The 23,865-nt window shown below is 36.1% G+C and overlaps 1 protein-coding gene across 2 annotated transcripts in view; it reads right to left on the bottom strand.

Moving 5' to 3' along the window:
• GPR155 (G protein-coupled receptor 155) overlaps positions 1-23,865 on the bottom strand; it is a 41,454-nt gene that overhangs the window by 2,459 nt on the left and 15,130 nt on the right. For both annotated transcript variants that reach the window (XM_055398850.2, XM_055398851.2), the window contains exons 5-15: positions 23,011-23,166; positions 21,355-21,438; positions 19,856-19,973; positions 15,615-15,699; positions 15,438-15,528; positions 14,170-14,380; positions 10,357-10,461; positions 8,002-8,138; positions 6,425-6,520; positions 3,871-3,935; positions 2,512-2,649 (exon numbers count right to left, since the gene is read on the bottom strand). In XM_055398850.2, the coding sequence (XP_055254825.2) occupies positions 2,512-2,649; positions 3,871-3,935; positions 6,425-6,520; positions 8,002-8,138; positions 10,357-10,461; positions 14,170-14,380; positions 15,438-15,528; positions 15,615-15,699; positions 19,856-19,973; positions 21,355-21,438; positions 23,011-23,166 (1,286 nt within the window). The remainder of the gene's footprint in view (positions 1-2,511; positions 2,650-3,870; positions 3,936-6,424; positions 6,521-8,001; positions 8,139-10,356; positions 10,462-14,169; positions 14,381-15,437; positions 15,529-15,614; positions 15,700-19,855; positions 19,974-21,354; positions 21,439-23,010; positions 23,167-23,865) is intronic.

Consider the following 23,865-nt stretch of genomic DNA (forward strand, 5'->3'; position numbering starts at 1 on the left):
ATGTCCTGAGCAAGATAATCTTATTGATAGGATAGGAATTTGTTGCCTTATGAAGCAGGAAAAGGATAAGTGAGATCTGTCTTGCTATAAATGTAAGACTTTTTCTCATAGTTGTTGACTCTATTCCCCACACTGTACATTTCATCCCTGTGATTCATTTATTTTGCAACTGGGAGTTTGTACTTCTTAATCTCCCTCACCTACTTCTTTCTTCCCCTCACCCTTCTCCCCTCTGGCAACCACTTGTTTGTTGTCTGTATCTATGACTCTGTTGTTTTGTAATGCTTGCTCATTTGTTTTTTTAGTTTCTACGTATAAGTGAAATCAAACAGTATTTATCTTTCTCTGTCTGACTTATTTCACTTTGCATAATGCCCTCCATGTTGTCACAATGGGAAGATTTCATTCTTCTTTGGTGGCTGGGTTATATTCTATTGTGTATATATGTATACACTATATATATTCACACACACACAATATCTTCTTTATCAATTCTACTGAGGGACACAGGTTTGTTTGTTGTTTTTTTTTAATATCTTGGCTATTGTAAATAATACAGCAGTGGACAAAGGAGTGCACATTCCTTTTCGAATTAGTGTTTTTAATTTTGGGGGGGTAAATACACACAAGTGGAATTGCTGGATCAAATGGCAGTTCTATTTTTAATTTTTGGAGGAATTTCCATAAGATTCCTCAGATATTTTTTAATTTTTTAATTATAAACCTACTTCTTAATTATTTAAAATTTGTCTTCCTACTGCAAATGCAGGGGTGTCTCAGTATGAAAAAATAAGGGGAAAAGAAATGTAAGAAAACCAATTAAGGGAATTCTGTTCATTTTTATACAAATAGGTGATAGACATCATGAATCTGTCTACAAGCATTAGTTAAGCTGTAAAACCTAAAGTGCTTGACAATAGGAAACAGTGTCTGAAAATCAAGATGAAATGAGAAACAGGTGACAAAAAATTTTACATTTAATCACAAATTAATATAAATTAGCATTTCATATAAAATTAAAAAGTTAATACACATGAAAAAATTTCTCAAGTACATAAAATATTGTTGTAATATCAGTATTTTACTTAGTAACTTAGTAATAGGATATGTTAATTTACGCTTTGCAATGATATCACTTTGAACAAAAGCCTGAATGTTACATCCCAAGTCTAAGCCTTCTTCCTGCTTGTTGATTTTAAATGTATAGCCCTACACCTTCTAATCCGGACACCAACTGATTCATATTTGCTTCTGATGACTGATCAGGCAGCTACAACTACAGTCTAGGAAGTTGTGCAGAGTGACAGAGGATCAGCCACTATGCAGGATTGGAGCCAGCCTGTGCCTGTTCACCATCTGGGACGGAGGCAGCCTGGCAGCCCTGCAAATGGCAAGAGTTATGCTTCCTAACAGTCAGCAGTCAGAGTGGGCCTGGTGGAGCTAACACAGAGTTCCCTCTCTTAATTTGAAAAAGCAATTTTAAATTGTTGAAACTATCCATAGATCGTACTTTGAAATCATTGTGTTTGGCCCTTTAGGGGTGGGAAACTAATTTTTCTTCATAGTTTACCATTCCCAGAAACTAGGCAAGGCCCATTACATAGATTTTGTTATCTAACGCAAACAACCCCCAAGAGCTAGATATTTTAAAGAAGAGGAGAATTAAGGTTTGGAGAATTCAACTTGCCCAATGTCACACAGCTAGTAATCTCCCACAAAGTGACAGATCCAGGGATTGAGTTTTAGAGTTAGTCTCCACCCAGTGAATCCCCTTTCTACTGGCTGAATCAGGATACCTTCTGGTTATAATGAAATATAGTGATATAATATATGTAAATAAATTATCCTGAATGGTAATTTTCATAGATTTTCAATTTTTCAGTTATAGACATATAAGTATTTGCTTCTTTTTATCATGTTCTATTATTTTTCCTGTTTTTCGACAACCAAATATATTGGCACTAGAACATTTGTTTATTCTTTCCTGCTGTATACTCCATGCCTGAGGATTAGAAGAATAAATACGATGTCAAAGACTAAAGATTAGGACTTGAGGTGAAAAAATAAGCAGCAGGATTAATTAAAAGACAAATTTCGCTTTACTTTCTTGATAATATCACTAGTAATATGAAATAGCATATTACTAGCATATCCTTAGGAGATAGGTAATATAAAATCACTTCTAAATACAATGTATCTTAAAGTTTCATGAGAGATATTAATGGCCAGCATGAACTGAATGTTAATACTCTGCTATATTGTGGTTCATTCTAAAGTTTTCATATTTTATATGGAAATCATAAGTTATATGGCATTTAAAAATGTAAAAATTAAAGTTATATGGCTTTTATATATGCTATTTCTTAAACTATAAACTGACCTGTAGCTATTTTAACTTTTATGTGTATGTGTGTTATTGAAAATAACAAAGTTAGTTACAAGCATGTTAGTTAGCCTATCACAAACCAAAATTAATCATCTAAAATATAATTATCTAGAATCTGTACTTACCTTCTTTCCTTCACAATGTTTTGGATACAGAGATCACGGTGATAATGGATAAATTGTTGACAGGTCATTTTTATTTCCTCAGGAACAGTAGAATCCTTGTTTTCTGCTGTTTCTTTACTGTTCCATAGGAATTCAAGTCTGAAAACCAAAAATTTTAGGATGAATTTTTTTAGGAAAGAAAAGCCCTGAGAGAACTCGTTCTTGCTTATCACCCCGTCAATATGGCTGTTCCAAAGCTATCACTCACCACAGCTGTCATCTACAACACCCAGACATCCTTAGTCTCTGAAGCAGAAATATATTTAAACTGCATTTAGTTTCCTGTTCAGAGCAGGCTTGGGTAGAAGACTTGAACATTGTATAAACCCTCTAGACATGTTTGAACTATTTCAGGATCTACCAAAAAATGAAGTTCCTTATTCTACATTCTGTAGTTTTAAAATGCAAAAATAATATACAGCGATCAAGTAATTTCCCAGTATCAGTACCAGAGAGACAAATACTGGGGTACACAGTAAAGAACAATTCTGTTTTGCCAACCCAGACAGCAGATCTGTTGACTCTCTTAGATGATCAACATTATGAAGCTAATAACTAAGTGCAGTGACTTTCCTATTATGCCTTTCTTCTTTCTTCAAAGGATTGTGACCAACCCTAGCAACTACATTTCAATAATGATGGAAAAAAGGGAGAAGAAAGAACAGGAACCATTTACTGGGCACTTTTGTATAGCCTGTATGATAAACTCCACTAGCACTTCTAGTTTCTACTAATTTTGACTTTGAAAACAAACAAGAAAGTACAAGAATTCTCCCCCATCCCCCTTTTTCCTCCTACCACCAAGGTGAAGTGTTCCCACTTCATTATTTTTCACAAAGGAATTCCTGACCTGAATTCAAAGAAACTCTTCACCAAGCCAGTTTTTTAAAAAAATGAAATTTAAAAAGAAGAAAACTTGAGTTTTCTATAAATTGTCAGTGTGATAGAAAAATCCTGTTGTCAAAGGAGAAAGACAACCAAATATAGACCTTTGGGGGCATACCGCCTCTTATTTCCATTTGTAAATACATTTTCAAGTTTCATTTTATTTTATATAGTTAATGGCATAGACATAAGTCTGTTTTCATCAATTCCTATTAAAATGCAAATTACAATGTTGGATTATTGACAGCTCTTCTGACATTTTCCCTGCAGTTATAGATAACAAACGTGAATCAACAGAAAACCTTTCTATGGTGCTTAGGTTAACTATTCTGTAGTCTCTTAGCAGTTTCTAAAGGCTTAAAAATATAAGTATCTTAATAGAATGGCTTTGTCATTACCTTTACAGTTATAGCTTTATTTCAAAACTAAAATTACCTTCTTTTGAAAGGTAGGATGATTAAATGTTTGTCCAATCCAAAGATGCCAAAGGAAATAAACCCCTATGGAAGAAAATAAAGGTGATTATTTTATGAGCTCTACAATAAAAGTTTAAGACAGAAATGAAAAAAATTTAGTACTTGGGGAAGTAAACCTCTGGTGATTAGAGCAACATTTTAAATAGAACACACAGGCAGACTCTCTGTAAAGTTTAGTGTCTGATGGCAGGTACAGTTGACCCTCTGTTTCCACAGGTTCTGCATCTATGGATTCGACCTACTGTGGGTCAAAAATATTTGGGGAAAAAAGTTCCACAAAGTTCCAGAGAGCAAAAGTTGAATTTGCTGTGTACTGACAACTATTTACATAGCAATTACATTGTATTAGGTGTTATAAGTAACTTAGAGATGATTTAAAGTAAATGGGAGGATGTACATAGGTATATGCAAATACTGTGCCATTTTATATGAGGGACTTGAGCATCCATTGATTTTGGTACCTAAGGGTGTGTCCTGGTGCCAATCCCCCTTGCATACTGAGGGATGGTTTTATGGTACTTGGCTGCCTCTTCCTAATCATCTTTCCTGTTAATTATGATGGGTGATATGAGTGCTGAGCAACCACACTAGCAAGCTAGCTTACTGGAGAAAAATGAAAACATTTAAGGGCTATGTATCTTTTTTCTCCCTTTCTAAAAAGAAAATAAAATATCTCCCATTACGCTTAAGTACTTCTTTATTTTCTGTTAAAACTTCAGAGACAATAGAATTAACAAGTGCTATAGTGTCTGATTAAAATGAAGTAACTGAACAAAATTTATGTGAAATGAAATTGGCTTCTGCTTAAGCAAAGAGTTTGAAGAATTTGGGCATAATGAGGCCAGCTAGCACCAGACATTAGCCGCACAGCAAGACGCTCAGGACCGCCTGGGAAGACGGGAGGCTGGGAACTGCCATCTGTCAGGCACAGCAGGATGAGGATCTCAGTGCAGGTTGGCGTGGGTGAGATGAAGAATGCAGTGACATGAAGAATCTGTCTTCACATTATAAACTACCAGAAAGGAATGATCTTACTACCACACCTCCCCGAGAGGAAAATGGAATGGGAGCAGGTTTTGTATCTCTCTCCTTTCTTTGAAGCACTTCAGCCATAAGCTGTGGGGGCCGTATTTCAAACACAACATTCCTGGCATTAGCTTCTGTTTGTGAAGCTCTGTGAGTCCCAGTCCTGGAATGACTCAGCTTGGAGTGGGCTTTCTGAATGAGAGATACTGAGTAAGATTATGATTTTTGAACCTAATATTTTATAGTTCAGATCATAAACAGTATCACAAAGTGAGGTGGACATCAAGGAGTCCTTGGCAAGCTCATGTCTGTCTGTAATAAATGGATAGGTCACTCGTCTGTCTAAATATACATGTTATATACTAATACATGTTAACTAAGTCATATGGCCAATTATTTCAGGTTTAATAAGCAAACCCAGTGATTTCAACTACTGTATTTTTTCAACCTGACACTTAATCTGGGGACTAATATTCTCTAATTATAAAAGCAAGGGATTGAAGTGGAATAAAAATTTCTAATTTTCACATAAAAATATTTTCCAAGTATGCAAAATATCATTTATTATTTTTTAAATATTTACTTATTTATTTGTACTTGGCTGCTCTGGGTCTTCTTTGCTACACAGAGGCTTTCTCTAATGGTGGTGAGCAGGGGCTACTCTGTAGTTGCGGTTCCAGGGCTTCTCATTGCAGTGGTTTTTCTTCTTGCAGAGCCCAAGCTCTAGGGCATGTGGGCTTAGCTGCCCTGCTGTATGTGGGATCTTCCCGGAGCAGGGATCAAACCTGTGTCCCCTGCATTGGCAGGCATATTCTCAACCACTACACCTCCAAGGGCCCCTTCATTTATTCTTAAAACTTTAATGGAATTTTAATTTCTAATTTTTAAACTGGGGGGTAAGAGTCTACTTCGCAGATATTATTGTGATGTTTAAATGAAATAATTAATGTAAGATGCTTAAAACATTTGGCATATGGTAGTCTCTGAGGAAATCGTATCTACTATCCTTGGTCAAATTTTATTTATATGCTACATGAATTTTTAAAAAAGATATACGTACCTATAGTTCAAGAAACAATAAAATGTAAATGAAATGTTGTGTATTTAAATAAGTGACTAAATTAAAGGCTCAGAGAAGTTAAGTCATTTTCCCAAAGTAACTTACTAAGGCCACAACAAAGTTTAAAAAGAACTTGGAACATCTCGTCCCTGCTTAAATTACCATCCTTTCTCTCAAAACCAAAGCAAAAAACGATTTGGTATTTCTGACTGAAACACTCAGTGTGCATTCTGATGACTTTAACCAATATAATAATTCATCTCTACTAGGAGATAGGCAGCAGCTGTCAGCTGTCACGCATACCAGCAGCTGGCAAACAAACTAAACCCTTTTGATTTAGAAGAAAACAACAACATCCGTACCACCACCTCCCAAACAAACTATCCGGAAAAACACAAACTCCTCAAAGTTCTCAGTAAATAAATACCTGGCCAAAGTTAAACACAGCACAGAAAAACTGTAACTCAACATATAGTCTCCCAGGCTCTTGGTTGAATAGCCACCATAAACAACTGGAAAGATTCTGTAAAGGAGAAAATAGGACTTTAAAATGAAGCAAGCTGATCATTTCTCTACCCAGAACATAGTACAATAATTTATCTACTCAATAATTAGGAAGAAAAGGACTAAAGGGAAAAACACCAAGAGAATACAGAGGCTTTGTCTTTCAAACAAGAGGTTTAAACCTCTCTTCTTGACAGATGTCATTCAAACAGCCTCTATTCTGATCAGATCTGAAGAAAAGACACGAGCCATAATACAGAAGCTTATATAATACATCAGGACTTCAGCTAGCCTAAGACAGGTCTGATTTTAAAATTAGTTTTACACAGTGAAAACAATCACATCACCGAGCAGCAATTCTTGGCAGCATTTCTTAATTTTTGATTTTTGTTCTTAAACAGCAGCTAAAATGGTGCTGGCTGATATGATTCTATGTAGTGAGCACTGCAGTGTGAAAAGTGTAAGAGAGAGTTTCTTCATAGGTTATATGGTACATTGCCTATCACTAGGCTAGTTACACTGGAACTATCACAAAGAATTATATAATAACTAGTAATTCACAAAAGAAGACTTAGAACTAATTTTTAAAAATGCTTTGGTAATCAAAGAAATCCATTTAAAAATGAAGTGCAATACTTCACTTATAAAATTATCAAGTAAAAAATTTATAATAGTCAATGTTTGTGAGAGTACTTTACAAACCTATACTACTCCTTTGGAAAACAACTTAGTAGAATGCATCCAAAGACACAAAAATATTTATACTATTTAATACAGGTTTTCCAACTTTTGAGAATCTACGATAAGGAAATATACTGCATGGAGATGTTTATTAGAGAATTCTAAAAAACTAGGAACAATCCATAAGAAAGTGATTGAGTGAACTGTAATGCATAGCCTCTATAGTTTATTGAGGAGCTATTTAAAGTAACAATTAGAACACTTTTGCAGCAACATGAAAGTGCTTGACATAAGTCACAAAGCAGGACATAAATCTCTATGTATTATTAGAACCATGAAAAATATATTAAAAAAGAGAAAGTAGTAGTATGATGGATATTTTTCCTCTTTATGGTATCCATTGTATGAAGTGCTGTATTATTTTCATAATGTAAAATTATTTTTAAAAGTTTGTTTATCTGAGGACTGTCTTCTGAGACACCATGTAGACATTTATCTACTGAAGTCAGTCAAGGAATAACTTAGGACTAAGTAGCCCTGTATACATCACAGAGATAAGTGGTTTTACCCCAAATTCTAGGTTCAGAGAATAGGATGAGTAAGTATTCAAAGCAAAATGAGTTACTGAAGCACTTAAGCAACAGAGTAATGGGAATTACTCATTCTTCTTCCTCCCAAAACATTAGCTCATGATTAAGAGATGCTCGTGCTGCGACTCCCCTGGGAAGGAGCAACCAAGTTTCTCCCAGATGCCTGGAAAAAACCTTTGTCAAACATTTAAAGAAATGGCTCCCAAACAAAATCAGAAGAAACATTTACAGCAAACAGGCCAATAATGAGAAGTAAACACAGCAACACATGTCGAGTCAGTTGCTGGTCTCCACTGTGTAGATACTGCTCCTCTTCCTGGGCTAATATGCAGCTCTGGGAGTTACAGCTACTCACACAATGTTCATCTATAAAACAGTAAGCACAACAATTTGTAATCAGAGCTTTTTATTTGAATGCATTTTAAATTCATAATGACTTCCTAAGCAAACCACTACATATGCACATTCTCAGCTCAGAATCAGAATATTATTTTAGATGAAATCTAAAGAAGGCTCTTTCATGTTGTTTTAGGAGAGTTCTACGTGTAGAGTGTTTTTATCCAAAAAATACAAATATATGCAATAGTTCCCTTCTACATTATTCAACAGTATAACACACACACATGCGCACACAAATTTTTAAGGCTAATTTAATAACAAGTTTCTCCTGTTATATAAATCTACCTCTTGGTATGAATATCCTATTATTGGCTAACAGCAAAGCAAATTTACCACTTGCCTTTCATTAAAGAGTTTAGAATTTGCTTAGAAAAGACCTTTAAGGAACCGAATAAAAAAATATACACTTTGTTCTGTTTGCATATGGAAACAAGTCTAAATCATAAGCATGACTTTTCTTTGGCCGAAAAGAGAAGTGAGAAGCCTTTCACAAGAAACCTTTATTCTCCTACCTCAGCTCCACTATATCAATGGCATCAAAAGTAGGAGAAAACTTTTTTACAAAACAGATGCTATTCTAACATACAGTCTTATTTAAAAAAGTCAGGGCTTAAAAAACACAATTTTACAGCTCTTACCTTCAAGCTTACAAAAACTGTATTTCCTAAAGCCTCTTTTTAGAAAAGAACACATACAAGCATTAAACATGGTATTCCCTAATAGCTAATGGCATGGATGAAAGTTCACACACAAAAAAGGTTAAAAGCAAAAAGAAAGTAGGCTGCCAAACTGTTTATGCAGTATGATCCTGTTTTATAACAATTATTTGTGTATATCTTGGTGTAGAAAAATTCTAGCCGTGTATATAATAAACTTGGTCTTAAAATATTATGTACAAATATTATAAAAATGCATAAAATCCATTTTACTATATTTTATCTGTGTTTTTACATATTGCAATATTTTCATAAAATATGATCAGAAAATCTAAGAAGCTCCTATATTAAAAGGGTTTTTTCTGGAATCAGCATATTAATGGAGAATGACATAAGCAAATTGTAACAGGATTCTGGGGGCAATAAAAACCCCACCTGGGGTTGATGAATCAAATCACATGTTGAATTTGTCAATGGACTTTACTATTAGGTATATTGTATAGGAAGGAAAAAGTAAGGAGTAAAGCCTTGGGAATTCTGATGTAAAGAAATATTAGCTTTAGAAAAGGGGCACAGAAATAAAATTTGAAACACCTGTAACTGGATACCAAGAAAGGTTTCCTGCTGAATGTAAGTGAAGGCTCAATATCTGCCCGAACAATAACTACAACAATTGCTGCTGCTACTATGCTTATTTTTAAATTTTTATTTATTTATTTTTGGTCACACTGCACAGCTTGTGGGATATTCCCTGACCAGGGATTGAACCTGGGCCACCAAAGTGAATGGCCAGAATTCTAACCACTAGGTCACCAGGGAAGTCCCTGCTTCCATGTTCAATAAGCATTCGGTTTGTACATTACTCACTGTGCTAAGTGATTAGCATGCATCATTTCTTATAATATTCACAACATTTTTAAAATATAAAAACATTTGGCAGCAAAACAGCTGACATGCTCCATCATAAAGAGGACTTTTTGGGGTTTCTCTCTCTACTTTGATTTTTAAAAATAGGCATAATTGCCTGAAGGTACATTGCAATTTACATATATTCAGTTGTTTTAAATAATTTGAAATTCAGACCATAAATGTGATTCAGTGTTAGTCTATATGTCAAAGGGTTATTACTTTTAAAGATTTTTATTATTTTATAAGAAAGGGCATATTTTAAAGCATATGGATTCAAAATGTAATTAAGCACTAACTAATTAGTCCTAGCCCTGGGGGAATGGAGTGGGGAAAAGTCTCAGCTTCTAAAATGAGAAGCCAAAGAGAAAATAATGATCCTTAGGGCAAACTTCTTGGAATTATTACTCGGGTTAAATTTACTGGAGAATTTCCATGCAAATAAAAAAAAATAATGAATACCCTATCTGTGCACAATTACTGTATTATTTGCACTATCTTCCATCTTATGAGAATATTCTCAGTGTAGCTTCTGTAGAAATTCTATGTAGAGTTCTTTTAAGGCATAAGATTAAAAAATCTTTTGTTCCTTAGGCTCATCCTCATAGCCTAGAGGCACTTACTTTTCTCAAATGAAGGAGTCATAGACCCACTGGTGGTTACGTCTGCTACTGGCTCCGCGGATGGGCAGCGTAATTCACCATTTCCCATAGAGCAGGAGCAGCAACCTATATAGATAAAATATAGGTTGTGATGGGAGAGTCCAGTCACAAAAAAATGGACAATGTAAAGAGATGCCAAATAAAAGAAAACAACCCCCCCCAAAAAAACAACAAATCCCCAAATTCATTTATATACACACAGAGATTTTCCATACAGCCTCAATGTAAGGGTAGCTATCAAAAAGTATTTAAATGTGCTTATATAGAAATTAACATTTAAGGAGTGTCAGACAAAGGATCAGCCCCTTTCCATATTGCCTCTTTGTATAAGACAAAGAAAATGTTTTTGTTCTCCAGCTGGTATCTTTTTTGGAACACCAGGGAATTCCCGTAATTAATTAAAATTTTTTTAAGGAAAATATTTTTATCCATGCTATGTTATTAGTTTTCACTGTGTTCTGGGAAATAAGAATTTGACCACTTTCCCAAAATAAAGCTTTGATTTCACTACTCCTTGGATGAATTCTAGTTTGACACATTATTCATCCCAACCCTCTTCTAAGTTTAGCTCAAAAACGCACTTCTTTCAAGAACATGTCTCCTACCAGTTTAGAAGATGCAGTAAAAGCAATTGTATTCTTTTTTATTTTTAGATATATACTTCTGAAACTCTCCTGATGGTTTTTAGGTAGATTGGTTTACAGAAGTCACACTGAGATACCTACTATAGAGCTCTAATTTTACTCTGTATAGTCAGAGAACTGCATAGTGTCCTTTAAAACATTACACACACACACGGACACGATGCTCCTTGATATGGATTATAATAGAATAACTTCAGTAATAAACTGTAGTAGAACTTAATGTACTAATAAGGCATAATTCACAGGCTGAAACTTTCATTGATAATATGCTCTAATTTTTCAGTAGTGTCATTAAAAATAAAGATTTCAAAGTATAAAAACTATCACCTATAATAAAACTATTACAAATGTCTTTCTAAATTTAAGATAATGATGCCACAGAATAATTGAAAAGAAAACACAGACATCATCTGGCCCTGCCTCTTATCTTTAGAAACTTGAAGGCTTAAATCCACTAAGATAAATTGTTAAGAAAACAGATATAAAGCCAGCCCATTCCAAGGACATATGTGTAGGGAACACAAGCATATAGCAGTTTTCCCTTCAAACATGAGCCTTCTTATTCATGTGTGTGTGTTTGTTGCTCAGTAATACACCACACTTATTTATTATCTTTTCATTCTACCCTTTGACCACCTTCACCCATTTCTCTACCCTCTACTGCCCACCTCTGGCAACTATCGATCTTGTTCTCAGTATCTATGAGCTTTTTTCCCCCCAAAGATTCCACATATAAGAGAGACGATATGGCCTTCCCTTTTATTAACTGAACCTTTGATCTCATATTAAAGTAGATTAATTTTCCTTTCAATATAATTCCACACTTATAAGCAAGTCATGTGTCTCTGACAAATGTGTAGCGAGGGGCAGAGGGAAGTGAACTATTTTGAATTACTGAGATTTGGGGAGGCCAGGCTGGACATCTAATGCGCTATGTATTAATACTATTGGCAAAGCAGAAGAGAGCAGACTGTAGAGAAGGAAAAGAACCAGACAGGTTTAAAAACCTTTTCCTAGGAACATGGGTGAATAGGAAAATAAACAAGAACTCTGCCATAGCGGTTTTCAGGGGAGCTTCAGAAAATTACGTCATATCTTATCAACCCATCCATCTATCCATTCATCTTAACAAATATTACTAAACATATATAGGAAACCTGATACCATGCTAGGTGATGAGGCTACAATGGTGGGCAAGTCAGTCACACACTTATAGTCTAGTGGGTTATACTGACAATTTAAAAAGCAATTATAAAGCAGTGAGCTAAGAGGAGAGAGAGGCATAAACATTACAGAAGGCTTTTTATTGAGATAAGCCATAACCGTCTTCTTGATTATTTATTTATACAAAAGGTGCCAGCTAGTTATCCTGCTGGAGATGATGATGACAGGGTTTAAAGAATATCTATGATACTGTTTATTTGCTATTTTTAAATGACAGGAAAGACAGCAGCGTAAGTCTCTGGGCTTAAGACACTTAGTTTAGGACTCTCCGCACATGTTTGCAGGGCTTTGGTGGACAGTTCTAAAACACTCGCAGGAGAAGACTTAGAGAGTGGTGAACGGTCTTTACAACCTATCTGAAAACATACAGTAGATGGATTTATAGGATAAATGTAAGAGTCCACAAAGATGGCAAGGAAGGAAAGGATGCTGGGCGTGATGAGAAAAGCACTCTAGATGTCAGAAAAGTGGCGTTTCAAATCTTAGTGAAACCATACACATAATCCTTAAATTTCCATTTTCAAAGAGAAAATAGTCAAGAGGACTCAAAAGAATGAAATTTTGATGCTATAATCACGAACGATCTAACAAAGAAATTAGTGAACACCACCAATAAAATGAACGAAAGGAGGCCTGATTGAAGCAGGGTTAAGGTAAATCACTCGTTGGCCAAATACAGCCCTATGGAGTGGAACCCCACGGTCCTGTGTAGCAGGCGTTATCAGCATCCGATACAGAAACCAAGGCACAGGAAACCTGCCTAATAAAGTTCTAGAGTCAGACTTGGACCCAGGCAGACTGGTTCCATAACCCTGTTTCTACCCCCGTCCTATCTACTTCCAGTTTGGGATAAGGAAGGACTGGAGGGAGGGAGGCAGGCAATATAAGCAGTGAGATTTGTGGGGTCTTCTTCCTTTTAAGACAGTTAAAATGTTTTTTTAAACCTTTTCTCTCTTTTCTCTTTCTTCTCTACTTATCACTATTTACAACTAATAGTTTTAAGATCAGGCATCTCTCTACTCTACAAACTCTCCAAACAAAATAGAGGCCATCATTTACACTTCCCAGCACAACGGTCTATGTCTATGAAATCTCTGCATGCACCAATGAATCCAAAATGCAAACTCTATTGCTGAATTCCCTTCATGAATTGAGGCAAACCCCATAACAACTGTTAACACATTAAAAAAGTCACTGGTTAGGGTCATATTGTCACATAGGGACATAGGTTCACTATAAATAAACATTTTAGGCTTTGCAGTCCATTGGGTGTCTGTTGAATGACTCAACTCTGCCAATACAGCATGAAAGCATCCACAGACAATACAGAAGTAAATGAGCATGTCTGTGTTTCAATAACATGTGATGGACACAAATTTAAATTTCATATAACTTTCCGGTGTCATAAAATATTTGTCTTTTAAAATTTTTCTTCAACACTTTAAAAACATAAAAGCTTATTCTTAGGTTTGGGGCCATACATAAACAGGTGGCAGACTGCAGTTTGCCACCTCCTAACTTTTACCATTAACCCTGCTTTGATTAAGCCTCTTTAGTTCACTTTATTGATGGTGCTTGCTCAATGCATTGTTGTTAAGTTAACAAACATAGATGTTTAGTTTCCTAGAAAGAGCCTTCCCACAGTTGTTACTCTTCTCTAAACTCTCAGGCCCAAAGAAGTCTGAGGATTAGACTTATTCTCACAAAAGATTATCCTCATAAAAGATTTATAAACAAGAATCTAATAAATGAACTTGTAAGCTCTTTCTATTATTGACTATGATTTCAAGTTCCCCATTTTACAAATACCTGTGATACTGAAGATAATTCAAGGAAGTTCCCTTAAAACATTTAGAGTACATGCTATATAGGCATATAAAAGTTTCTTTATATTTAAGGATCATACTTGTTTCTGGGACAGAACTTGTAAAAGATTCAGGTTCATTTATTGGCGCCGGACTGTCCTCGAAAGCAGTGTTTCCCGGCTCTGCTGCTTTGTGGTCCTGAGACTGGTCGAAACCTTCATAGCGTCCTGCTTGGGAGGTGCGGTTCATACACATGAGTGATACGCCAGCTATCACAATGCTGCAGAACAGGGTAACTGCCGTGATGATCATCTGTCAACATTGCAAAGAGACGTTAGGCCACTTTTCACAATCCCAGCTTGATAATCTTAGTAGGTGACTTAAGGGCACTTTTTTGGTGGAAAATGCACTATCTCAATAGCTATAAATGCTATATAACAGTGGTTCTTAAAAAAAGAGGAAGAGTATGGAAGGTTTGTAAAGTACTTACAGAGAAATTAGGGTTTGTCTCTAATCAAATGAGATGTCTAGATGTTCTTTTCATTATGTATCATGTCCTTGGTTTACTCTACAAGTAATCTAAAATAAGTGAAAGTGATAGTTGCTCGGTTGTGTTTGACTATTTATGATCCCATGAACTGTAGCCTGCCAGGCTCCTCTGTCCGTGAAATTCTTCCAGCAAGAATACTAGAGTGGGTAGCCATTCTCTTCTCCAGGGGATCTTCCTGGGTCAAACCTGGGTCTCCCGCACGCAGGGAGATTCTTTACTGTTGAGTACTTATAGACTTTTTCTTCACATCAGAGTTTTGCTTGCTTTAAAACATAGCTCAAGTGTACTTTAACTAGAGACCTTATTATGGTGATAATACTAAAGATAAGTAATTACAGCTAATACTTATAATCTTCAGCTAAAAAAGACACTTTTATTAGTTGCTCAGTCGTGTCTGATTCTTTGTGAGTCCATGGACTGTAGTCCACCAGGTTCCAGTGTCCATGGAATTCTCCAGGCAAGAAAACTGGAGTGGGTTGCCATTCCCTTCTCCAGGGGATCTTTCTGACCCAGGAATCAAACCTGGGTCTCTTGCATTGCAGGGAGATTCTTTACTATCTGAGCCACCAGTGAAGCCCCAAAACAGACTTAGGTATATAAAATCATTTTTTAAAATTTTATTTTCTTTTTTATAGACATGTAAAAATATTTATCACATTTTGAGGAGTAAGTTAACAAAGTGACACAGGATCACCAGTGTGATAAGCAATAAGTTGGAATAAATTTTCAAAATTAATTTCAATGTAAGTATAGCAAAATACATGAAGCAGCTAAAAAGAGACATTCTCAAGAACAGAACTGTCAATAAACTCTTCTCACCTGCTCTTCTCCATAAAAGAAGGCTGAGTCAATACTTTCTCCGTTATGTTTTCCAGTTATCAAAAGAACACCAACAAGGACAGCAGGAATCCTATAATAATGAGAGTTGAGACAGAGAGAGTGAATAGGAACTGTGTATGTGGGAACAGGTAAGCAAACAGAAAGCTACCAACTTACCCCCAGCCAGATATTATGATGATTCCAACAGGAATTTGTACCCTTTCTCTCTTTTTCAAAAGAAACAAAGAAATTGCTAGAAGGCCTAAGAATAAGAAATAGAGATTAAAAGATAAGTGATTACTCTCGATGCTGATCAGACATCAGGGAACTTTAACCAAGCTTATTTCAATAGTAGTCTGTAGTTCTTGCCCTAGAATTTACTCCTTCTAAATAAACGCTTTTCCCAATATTTTGAAGCAAGTTTTCTTAATTCAAAATCATTTGTTTCCCTCCTATATTGCTCTTTAGTAAAATCTTCTCTTTTTATACATGAGGATTTTTTTCAAAAACCCCAAATCATTTTGTTCTTTTGACTCATGTGTTTGGAATCAAAGTATATTTGCAAAAAAAAAAATTTTTTTTAACTGGATACAGAACAATTCTAAAAATAAAAACACCCCCATTCTAAGAAAGTATAGGCAATTCTCACAAAGGTTTGTTTTTGGAAAATTCACCAAGTCTAAATGATGGGCCTTAATATAAACTTAATACAAAAACAAATGTTTTAAACATTTGGACAGATGTTTTAAAACAAATATTCCATGAGCTTTCCTTATACTTTATACCTAATTATTTATAGAAGTAACATCTTATTTAATAAATTTTGCACAGCTATAGAAGTTTAGAACTTTAGGGTTGGAAGGGGCCACTGTCTTAAATTAATGCCTTCATTTTATAGCTCTGGTGGCTCAGAGGTTAAAGCGTCTGCCTCCAAAGCGGGAGACCCGGGTTCGATCCCTGGGTTGGGAAGATCCCCTGGAGAAGGAAACGATAACCCACTCCAGTATTCTTGCCTGGAGAATCCCATGGACGGAGAAGCCTGGTAGGCTACAGTCCACGGGGTCGCATAGAGTCAGATACGACTGAGCGACGGAACGGAACGAACGGAACGGAAACAAGGGTTTGCTCAAGCCACACAGCCAGCAGAGGGCAGAGCAAGACTAGAAACCCAGTCTTCTGACAAAAGATTAAGTCCTTCAGCTCGGTTCTGTTTCTAAAACTCAAGTCTGTTGACCCATAGGGATCTGGAAATTTCTGTGAGAAATGTTAAGTCTTTTTGGTTTATTTGCAGTGGTAACCATCTGCGTGGCCATCTTATAACCAAAGCACACTCTCATCACTTCAGGGTTTACATCTGGTTTTATATGAAGTTTGAATCACGTGAAGGCCAAATGATACCACAACACAGTTCAAATTAAAGTTCTGTGGTAGTCTGAAGAGGGAAAAGCAGTGAGAGAACCAGGTCATAAACCCACACATCAAAGTAAAGGTAGAGAGTTGTGGTACATATACATAATGGAGTATTACTCAGCCATTAAAAAGAATGCATTTGAGCCAGTTCTAATGAGGTGGATGAAACTGGAGCCTATTATACAGAGTGAAGTAGGCCAGAAAGAAAAACACCAATACAGTATACTAACGCATATATATGGAATTTAGAAAGATGCAAATGATAACCCTGTATATGAGACAGCAAAAGAGACACAGATGTATAGAACAGTCTTTTGGACTCTGTGGGAGAGGGCAAGGGTGGCATGATTTGGGAGAATGGCATTGAAACATGTATATTATCATATGTGAAACAGATCGCCAGTCCAGGTTCGATGCATGATACAGGATGCTCGGGGCTGGTGTACTGGGATGAACCAGAGGGATGGGATGGGGAGGGATGTGGGAGGGGGGTTCAAGATGGGGAACACATGTACACCTGGGGTGGATTCATGTCAATGTATGGCAAAACCAATACAATAATGTAAAGTTAAAAAAAAAAGTAAAGGTAGGCCAAAAAACCCCATAAAAAACCAAAAGACCCTACCAGAGAAGTGAGTTCAATTTTACATTTCAAGCTGTGATTCAGATTAGCAAAATAAGATCCTTTGTCATGTCAATTAATGATGCTAATTACTTACTGAGCTTGTATTTTTGTTTAAATCTAATGAATTTGCTTTGGTTTGAAAATGGTATATTAGCTGTATATAACGTCCAACCAGCTGATGCAAAGAGTTGACTCACTGGGAAAGACACTGACGTTGGGAAAAATTGAAGGCAGGAGGAGAAGGGGGTGGATGGTGGGATGGCATCACTGACTCAACAGACATGAGTTTGATTGAGCAAACTCAGAGATAGTGAAAGACAGGGAAGTCTGGAGTGCTGGGGTTCATGGGGTAACAAAGAATCGGACACAACTTAGCAACTGAACAAGGAATTCATACCTAGATTTAAGGTTATACAGATTGAGTAACACTGTGCTAGCAATAATACGAATCAACACTGAGCTCCTTGAGAACTGTTCTTCTGTATAGGGGACCCTCAGTTCTCAAGTTCAAGAGGCAGTGTCATAGCAGTGCTCCTCCCAGTGCATTGTTTCAGGTTTAAGGTGCCAGGGAAACAAGTAACCGATCACAAAGGAGTGCCAACTGTGTTACAATAGTGAGGGGACTCTTGAAAATTCTAATGTTTATCATCTTATTCCTGCCTTGTGAAAATATTGACAAATGAAAAAAAGGCTCACTCTAGGCCTGGATGTCTCACAGCTTCATCAGTGAGAGCTCTCGCCTGAATCAGCTAAACTCTTTGGGCCTTATTTTCCTCATTTGCAAAATGAAAGATTTAAACTAGACCAGTGTTCCCAAAAGCAAGAAGACTGTAGGTGGTACAAGGATGAACATTTTTTTTTTTTTTTTTACTAATTATGTGTTTAACACGTGCTTGAAAAAATTTTAACGAACACATAAAACCTGGGATTTTACCGAGATAAGGCTAAATTTATAATATTAAAGTTAAAAAATAAGTTAATTTTAAGGGGGAAAGAAAGGACAAGTGGTATGCAGATATGGCAAAATTCATGAGGGTGGTTTGCAAATGAGTAAAACTGAAAATGGCTGAACAAAATAATTTAAAATGACCTTTTAGATCCAAAATTCTGTTATAATTATCTCAAGGTTAAAGGGCACCTTCATTGGGGTCAGGAAATTCAGAACAGCTTCTTTGGAGATTTTGGTATTCATGCTTGAGAAGGATTTCAGAGAAACTTGGAGCTTTTTGATAAACTGAGTTCTTTACTGCTCTCTTATTCTCATTATAAATTTAACCTTAATAAACCTAAGTATTAGAGATGAAGTTGTTTCTTCTGTATTTGGAAATAATCTCTAGGCTCTTTTAACTTCACAGCTATGAAAACTCTTACACCATGCAAGGTGTACTTGCCTTTAAAAAAGTACAAACCTCCTGTTTGCACTGACTTCATTTTGTAATTCCTCACCACATTGTTGCTTCACTTCAAAAAGCTGTTGACTTAGATGGGTCCTGCTTTTGATCCTGAAGGCATGAAATCAAAGGCCTATTCCCTCCAGCCACTTCCCGACACCTGCCTCCTAACAGTGGCTACAAGCAGCACAACAATTTTACAGTTTCCTTTTATGTGCCATTTTATAGGTTTGCATTTGTGGTATGACTACAAATCAGCCAGACTGACTGTTTCACAAACATACCAGAATGCGTGCACCCAAATTAATGTTTTCCTTCAAATGAGCAATGTGCTAAAACATTCTGAATATCCATTTTGGAGCCAGTTGAAATGAAAAATAGTTTTTTCTTACTGACTCTTCTATTTCCATACCCTTTTAATCACTTGTTTTTCTTGTTCTTATATTACTGCTGTTCCCTCTACAGTCAAATTTGTTGAGTGCCGACCAAGTACCAGGCATAAACATCCATAAACATCCATTTAGTTCTCAAAATAACCCTGTAAGGTGCTTACACATCAGGAAACTGAGACTGCAAGTTAAGTCATTTGCTTAGGGCAGAACGGTAAGTATTGTTCATTGAGTTCAGCTGGGTTCGAAGTGTGCTCTAGTACACAGCTCACATCCTCATCCCCCTCTGCCCATTCCTTCTCTCCCTACCTGCTTCCAGCGCTTGCACCCTCGGTGGCTCAAAGGGGAGCTCTGGTGACTGTGGCCTAGAACCCAAGGCCCTGAGGACAAGGACATGTGACTGCAAACCATCTGAGCCCCAGGTAGAAACAGAGTGATTAGGAAACAGAGCTCAGCTTTGCAGGCTGCATAGTTAGTGAGCACAACTGCCTGAGCAGATTCCCTCATCCTGTACTGCTAGACTTAAAACAGATCACTAGAAGCTGGAACCTCAAGTGATGGAGGGGAGGGGGACCCTAAGTTTCTCTTCATGATCCAACTTACCTGTCCACAGGTAGGTGCTATAGAGGGAGCTGTACAATAAGACAAACACCAGAATTTGTCCAACAAAATTTTTTTCTTTAACAAAATTCCATATCATCATTCCAGCACAGACGATAGACTGAAGAAAAAAACGAAAAAAACCAAAAAAACAACCAAGTCAAACTCACATGACTCATACTCATGTGTTTCATTCACAGCAACTATAATTATTCATTTAAAATTATTGCTGAGTAATTAACTACTGCATTTTAGTTATACTAAAACAGTAAGCTTTATGATTAAAAAACCTTTTTATACAGCACCTTTAACAATGTACATATTTAATTGAAACAGATAATGACAACATTCTAAACCCTAAGCTTATATGTAGTAAAGGTTTACATAGACAATGCTAAACTTCTTTCCAGTATAATTTGAGATATGCAAAGATTTAGCTAGAAAAGTAAGATTATAAGAAAGTTAATTTTTAATAATTCAATTACTTCTATTAAAAAATGCAAAGTTATCACCAAATGTCATTACATTACAGTTGTATTTTAGTATCCATGGAGGATTGGTTCTAGGTGCCCTCCTTTTTCCCTGACAGATAGATACCAAAATCCAAGGATACTCAAGTTCTTTATATAAAATTCTATAGTATTTGCATACAACCTATGTACATCTTCCTGTATACTTAAAAAAAATTTTTTTTAATTGAAGGGTAATTGCTTAACAGAATTTTGTTGTTTTCTGCCAAATATCAATATGAATCAGCCATAGGTATACATATGTCCTCTCCCTCTTGAACCTCCCTCCCAACTCCTCCCCATCCCACCCCTCTAGGTTGTTACAGAGCCCCTGTTTGAGTTCCATGAGTTTCTGTATACTTTAAGTCATCTACAGATTACTTATAATACCAAATACAATGTTAATGCTATGTAAATAGTTGTTGGCATATGGTGAATTCAAGTTTTGCATTTTTGGAACTTTCTGGAAATTTTTTTTCTGAATATTTTCAATCTATTGAAAATATTCAATTGGTTGAATCTGAGCATGTGGAACCTATGGATATGGAGGGCCAACTGTATTAGCCTCAACTTTATATAGTGCAAGATCCAATGCAATATTTAATAAATTAGGAATAAATTAATTATAATCAAATTGCAATAACTGACTGCATTTGGTAAAAAACATTTTGATTTTATAACTGGAAAAACCCAATGAAGAAATTTTCTCCTCTATAGCAGTATCAGTTCAGTTCAGTTGCTCAGTTGTGTCTGACTCTTTGCGACCCCATGAACCGCAGCACGCCAGACCTTCCTGTTCATCACCAACTCCCAGAGTCCACCCAAACCCATGTCCATTGAGTCGGTGATGCCATCCAACCCTATCATCCTCTGTCGTCCCCTTCTCCTCCTGCCCTCAATCTTTCCCAGCATCAGGGTCTTTTCCAATGAGGCAGCTCTTTGCATATAATCAATGAGAAAAACATAGCTTTAATTATCTGTAGGTTTACTAACCTGAGCGATGAGTAAATTAGTTGTAAGCATATGAGGAAGCTGTTTATATTTCTTGCTCAAAAGAAGAATAGCCAAAGACCAGATCTTAAAGACAGAGATTCAAAAGTTATTCAGGTTTCTTAATCTTTATAACTACTTACTAATTACTAATGTTTATTTTTAATTACTACTTATTAGACTCTTTAAAGAATTCTTTTATCCTGGTTCAAAAAGGAACTGCAATATTTTATTTATTTTAACTTTAGTTCCCAAAGGGTATTAAGGTAAACTAATATCCAAAGTAAAATAAAAAGCATGGGGAGAACCTGTGGTAAATTAACTACAAAAATGACAGTCTTCGAGAACTAATGCCTTGAGCAGGGCCATGTTCCAACTTTCCCTACCTTTGGTGGCTGGGGTGGGACATAGGTTCACAGTCAACTATTCAGAAAAAGAGATTAGTGGGAGATGCAGTTATCATGCACTACCGTAAATTTTCCCTTTTTGATTCGACCATATTGGCTCATGAGGTATCTAAATTCCAGGCTATCTTACTTCCAACAATACAAGTCACCCTCCTTAAGATGAATTTTCCTGCCTTCTTTACATTTAGAAGGATACATAATAGTTACCTAAATATGCTACTTGATTTCCTTCTTTCTTCTCACCTCCTTGTCAATCAAAAGTTATGCTGTCTCTCCCCCCTCCACCAAACTGTCCCCTTATCAATGGGCATAGATTTTAAGAATATGTAACAGAAGCAAAATTTCTTAAAAACTATATTAATCACACGTGTATTTGTTGCCAATGTATATATTCATCCTTATCTCCTTTGACCGCAAATATTGTCTTTTTTTTTTAAGCCAGAATACTATTTGAATTCAATGGGCACTCAATCTACAAGATACTCTAGTTGCCAAGTGTATAAGTATTTAATATGGGCTAGACATATTCAAAAGGTTCATTAACATTAAATGGGTGTTTGGTCTTAATCCCAAAGGTCCCTGACAAAAACACAGTTCTACAATAGCTAGTATCTGTATAGTGATTCACCATTTGCAGATTGCTTTTTATATATATTGGCTCATGTAATCCTTAAAACAAACCATGGAAATAGGTGAAGTTATTATCTCTATTTTATAGATGAGAAAACTGAGCCTTAGAGCAGTTAAGGTTACTCAACAGAGAAATACAGCTAGTTTGTGACAGGTACATGCTAAGTTGCTTCAACAGTCTCTGACTCTTTGTGACCCTATGGACTGTAGCCCACCAGGCTCCTCTGTCCATGGGATTCTCCAGGCAGGAATACTGGAGTGAGTTGCCATGCCCTCCTCCAGGGGATCTTCCCAACCCAGGGATCAAACCCATGTCTTTTATATAAGTCTCCTGCATTGGCAGGTTGGTTCTTTACCACTGAGCCACCCAGGAAACCCCAGTTTGTGACAGGACCAGGAGTCATATCCAAGTCTGACTAAATCTCATGCCTTGTCTGTTATACAATTCTACCTCCCAAATGGAAAGGCAAAACTCAGAAGGCTGATATTACATTTTATGGGCAGGCTTCAGTTTTCTCTATTGTACAAGAAATTAGGTTTTTATTCCCTAACTTTCTATTACCAAGCTATTTTCAGATTCATTCTGTGATTTTCATTCATTTTTATACTGAATCATACTTACCAAGGAGACCAGGCTGATAATACTTATATCAAAACTAACATTCTGGATGGCGTATGCCAATGGCTTAGGGTCCATGGTGGGGAAAGTCAGTAACCAGGCAGAAACGTACATGATGGGTGCAGACACAAACGTGCTTATTACCATCCCTGAGGTTATCTGCCAAAATGAAATCAAACTGAGGAAGAGTCACAGACTCAAACAATTCACATAACCGTTAGCCACAGCACACCAAGGCATTCTAAAATAAAAGCAAGAGTCAGTAAAAAGACATCACAGAATCCAGCATGTTATCTAATAGCATATTCCCCTTTTCTGGGCATTCCTAAAGAAACACAGTTAAGTTCCTTTGGCTCCTCTTTTAATCCATGCTCAATTTATATCTGCATATAACAAATGCTAGAAATCCCACAGCTGATGGTTATCTTCTAGGTTCTTGAAAGTAAACCATATTAATGATCTACTTAAACTGATGACCAGTTTCTTTCCGTACTATTTGATAAACTATAGAGCAATAAAAGAAATTTCAAAAAGAGAAAAATTACCACGCAAACATTTTACCGATTAAATAATGGAACTAATGGAACTTAAGTAAACAATTTAGTTCCTTCATGTTGTTTTCAAAAACATCTACTCTAATGCTGTAGATGACATATCCAGTATGCTTGGACACTAGTTGGTGTTAACCAATTTAACTGTTTATTGCAGTTGATTATGTGGTGTTTTGCATCTGGTGGCTGGATTATCAATGAATAAAACAGATTTTTCTCCCTCAAATTTCAAAAATTACCCTTCTACAAATAACCTTCAGTCTTAACTATAATTATAGCATTAAAATATTTGAAACTAAAAAGGCAA

The sequence above is a fragment of the Moschus berezovskii genome, chromosome 2 (genome assembly GCF_049115385.1).
Source record: "Moschus berezovskii isolate FMDL1 chromosome 2, NW_MosBer_1.0, whole genome shotgun sequence".
In the NCBI taxonomy this organism is placed as follows: Eukaryota; Metazoa; Chordata; class Mammalia; order Artiodactyla; family Moschidae; genus Moschus; species Moschus berezovskii.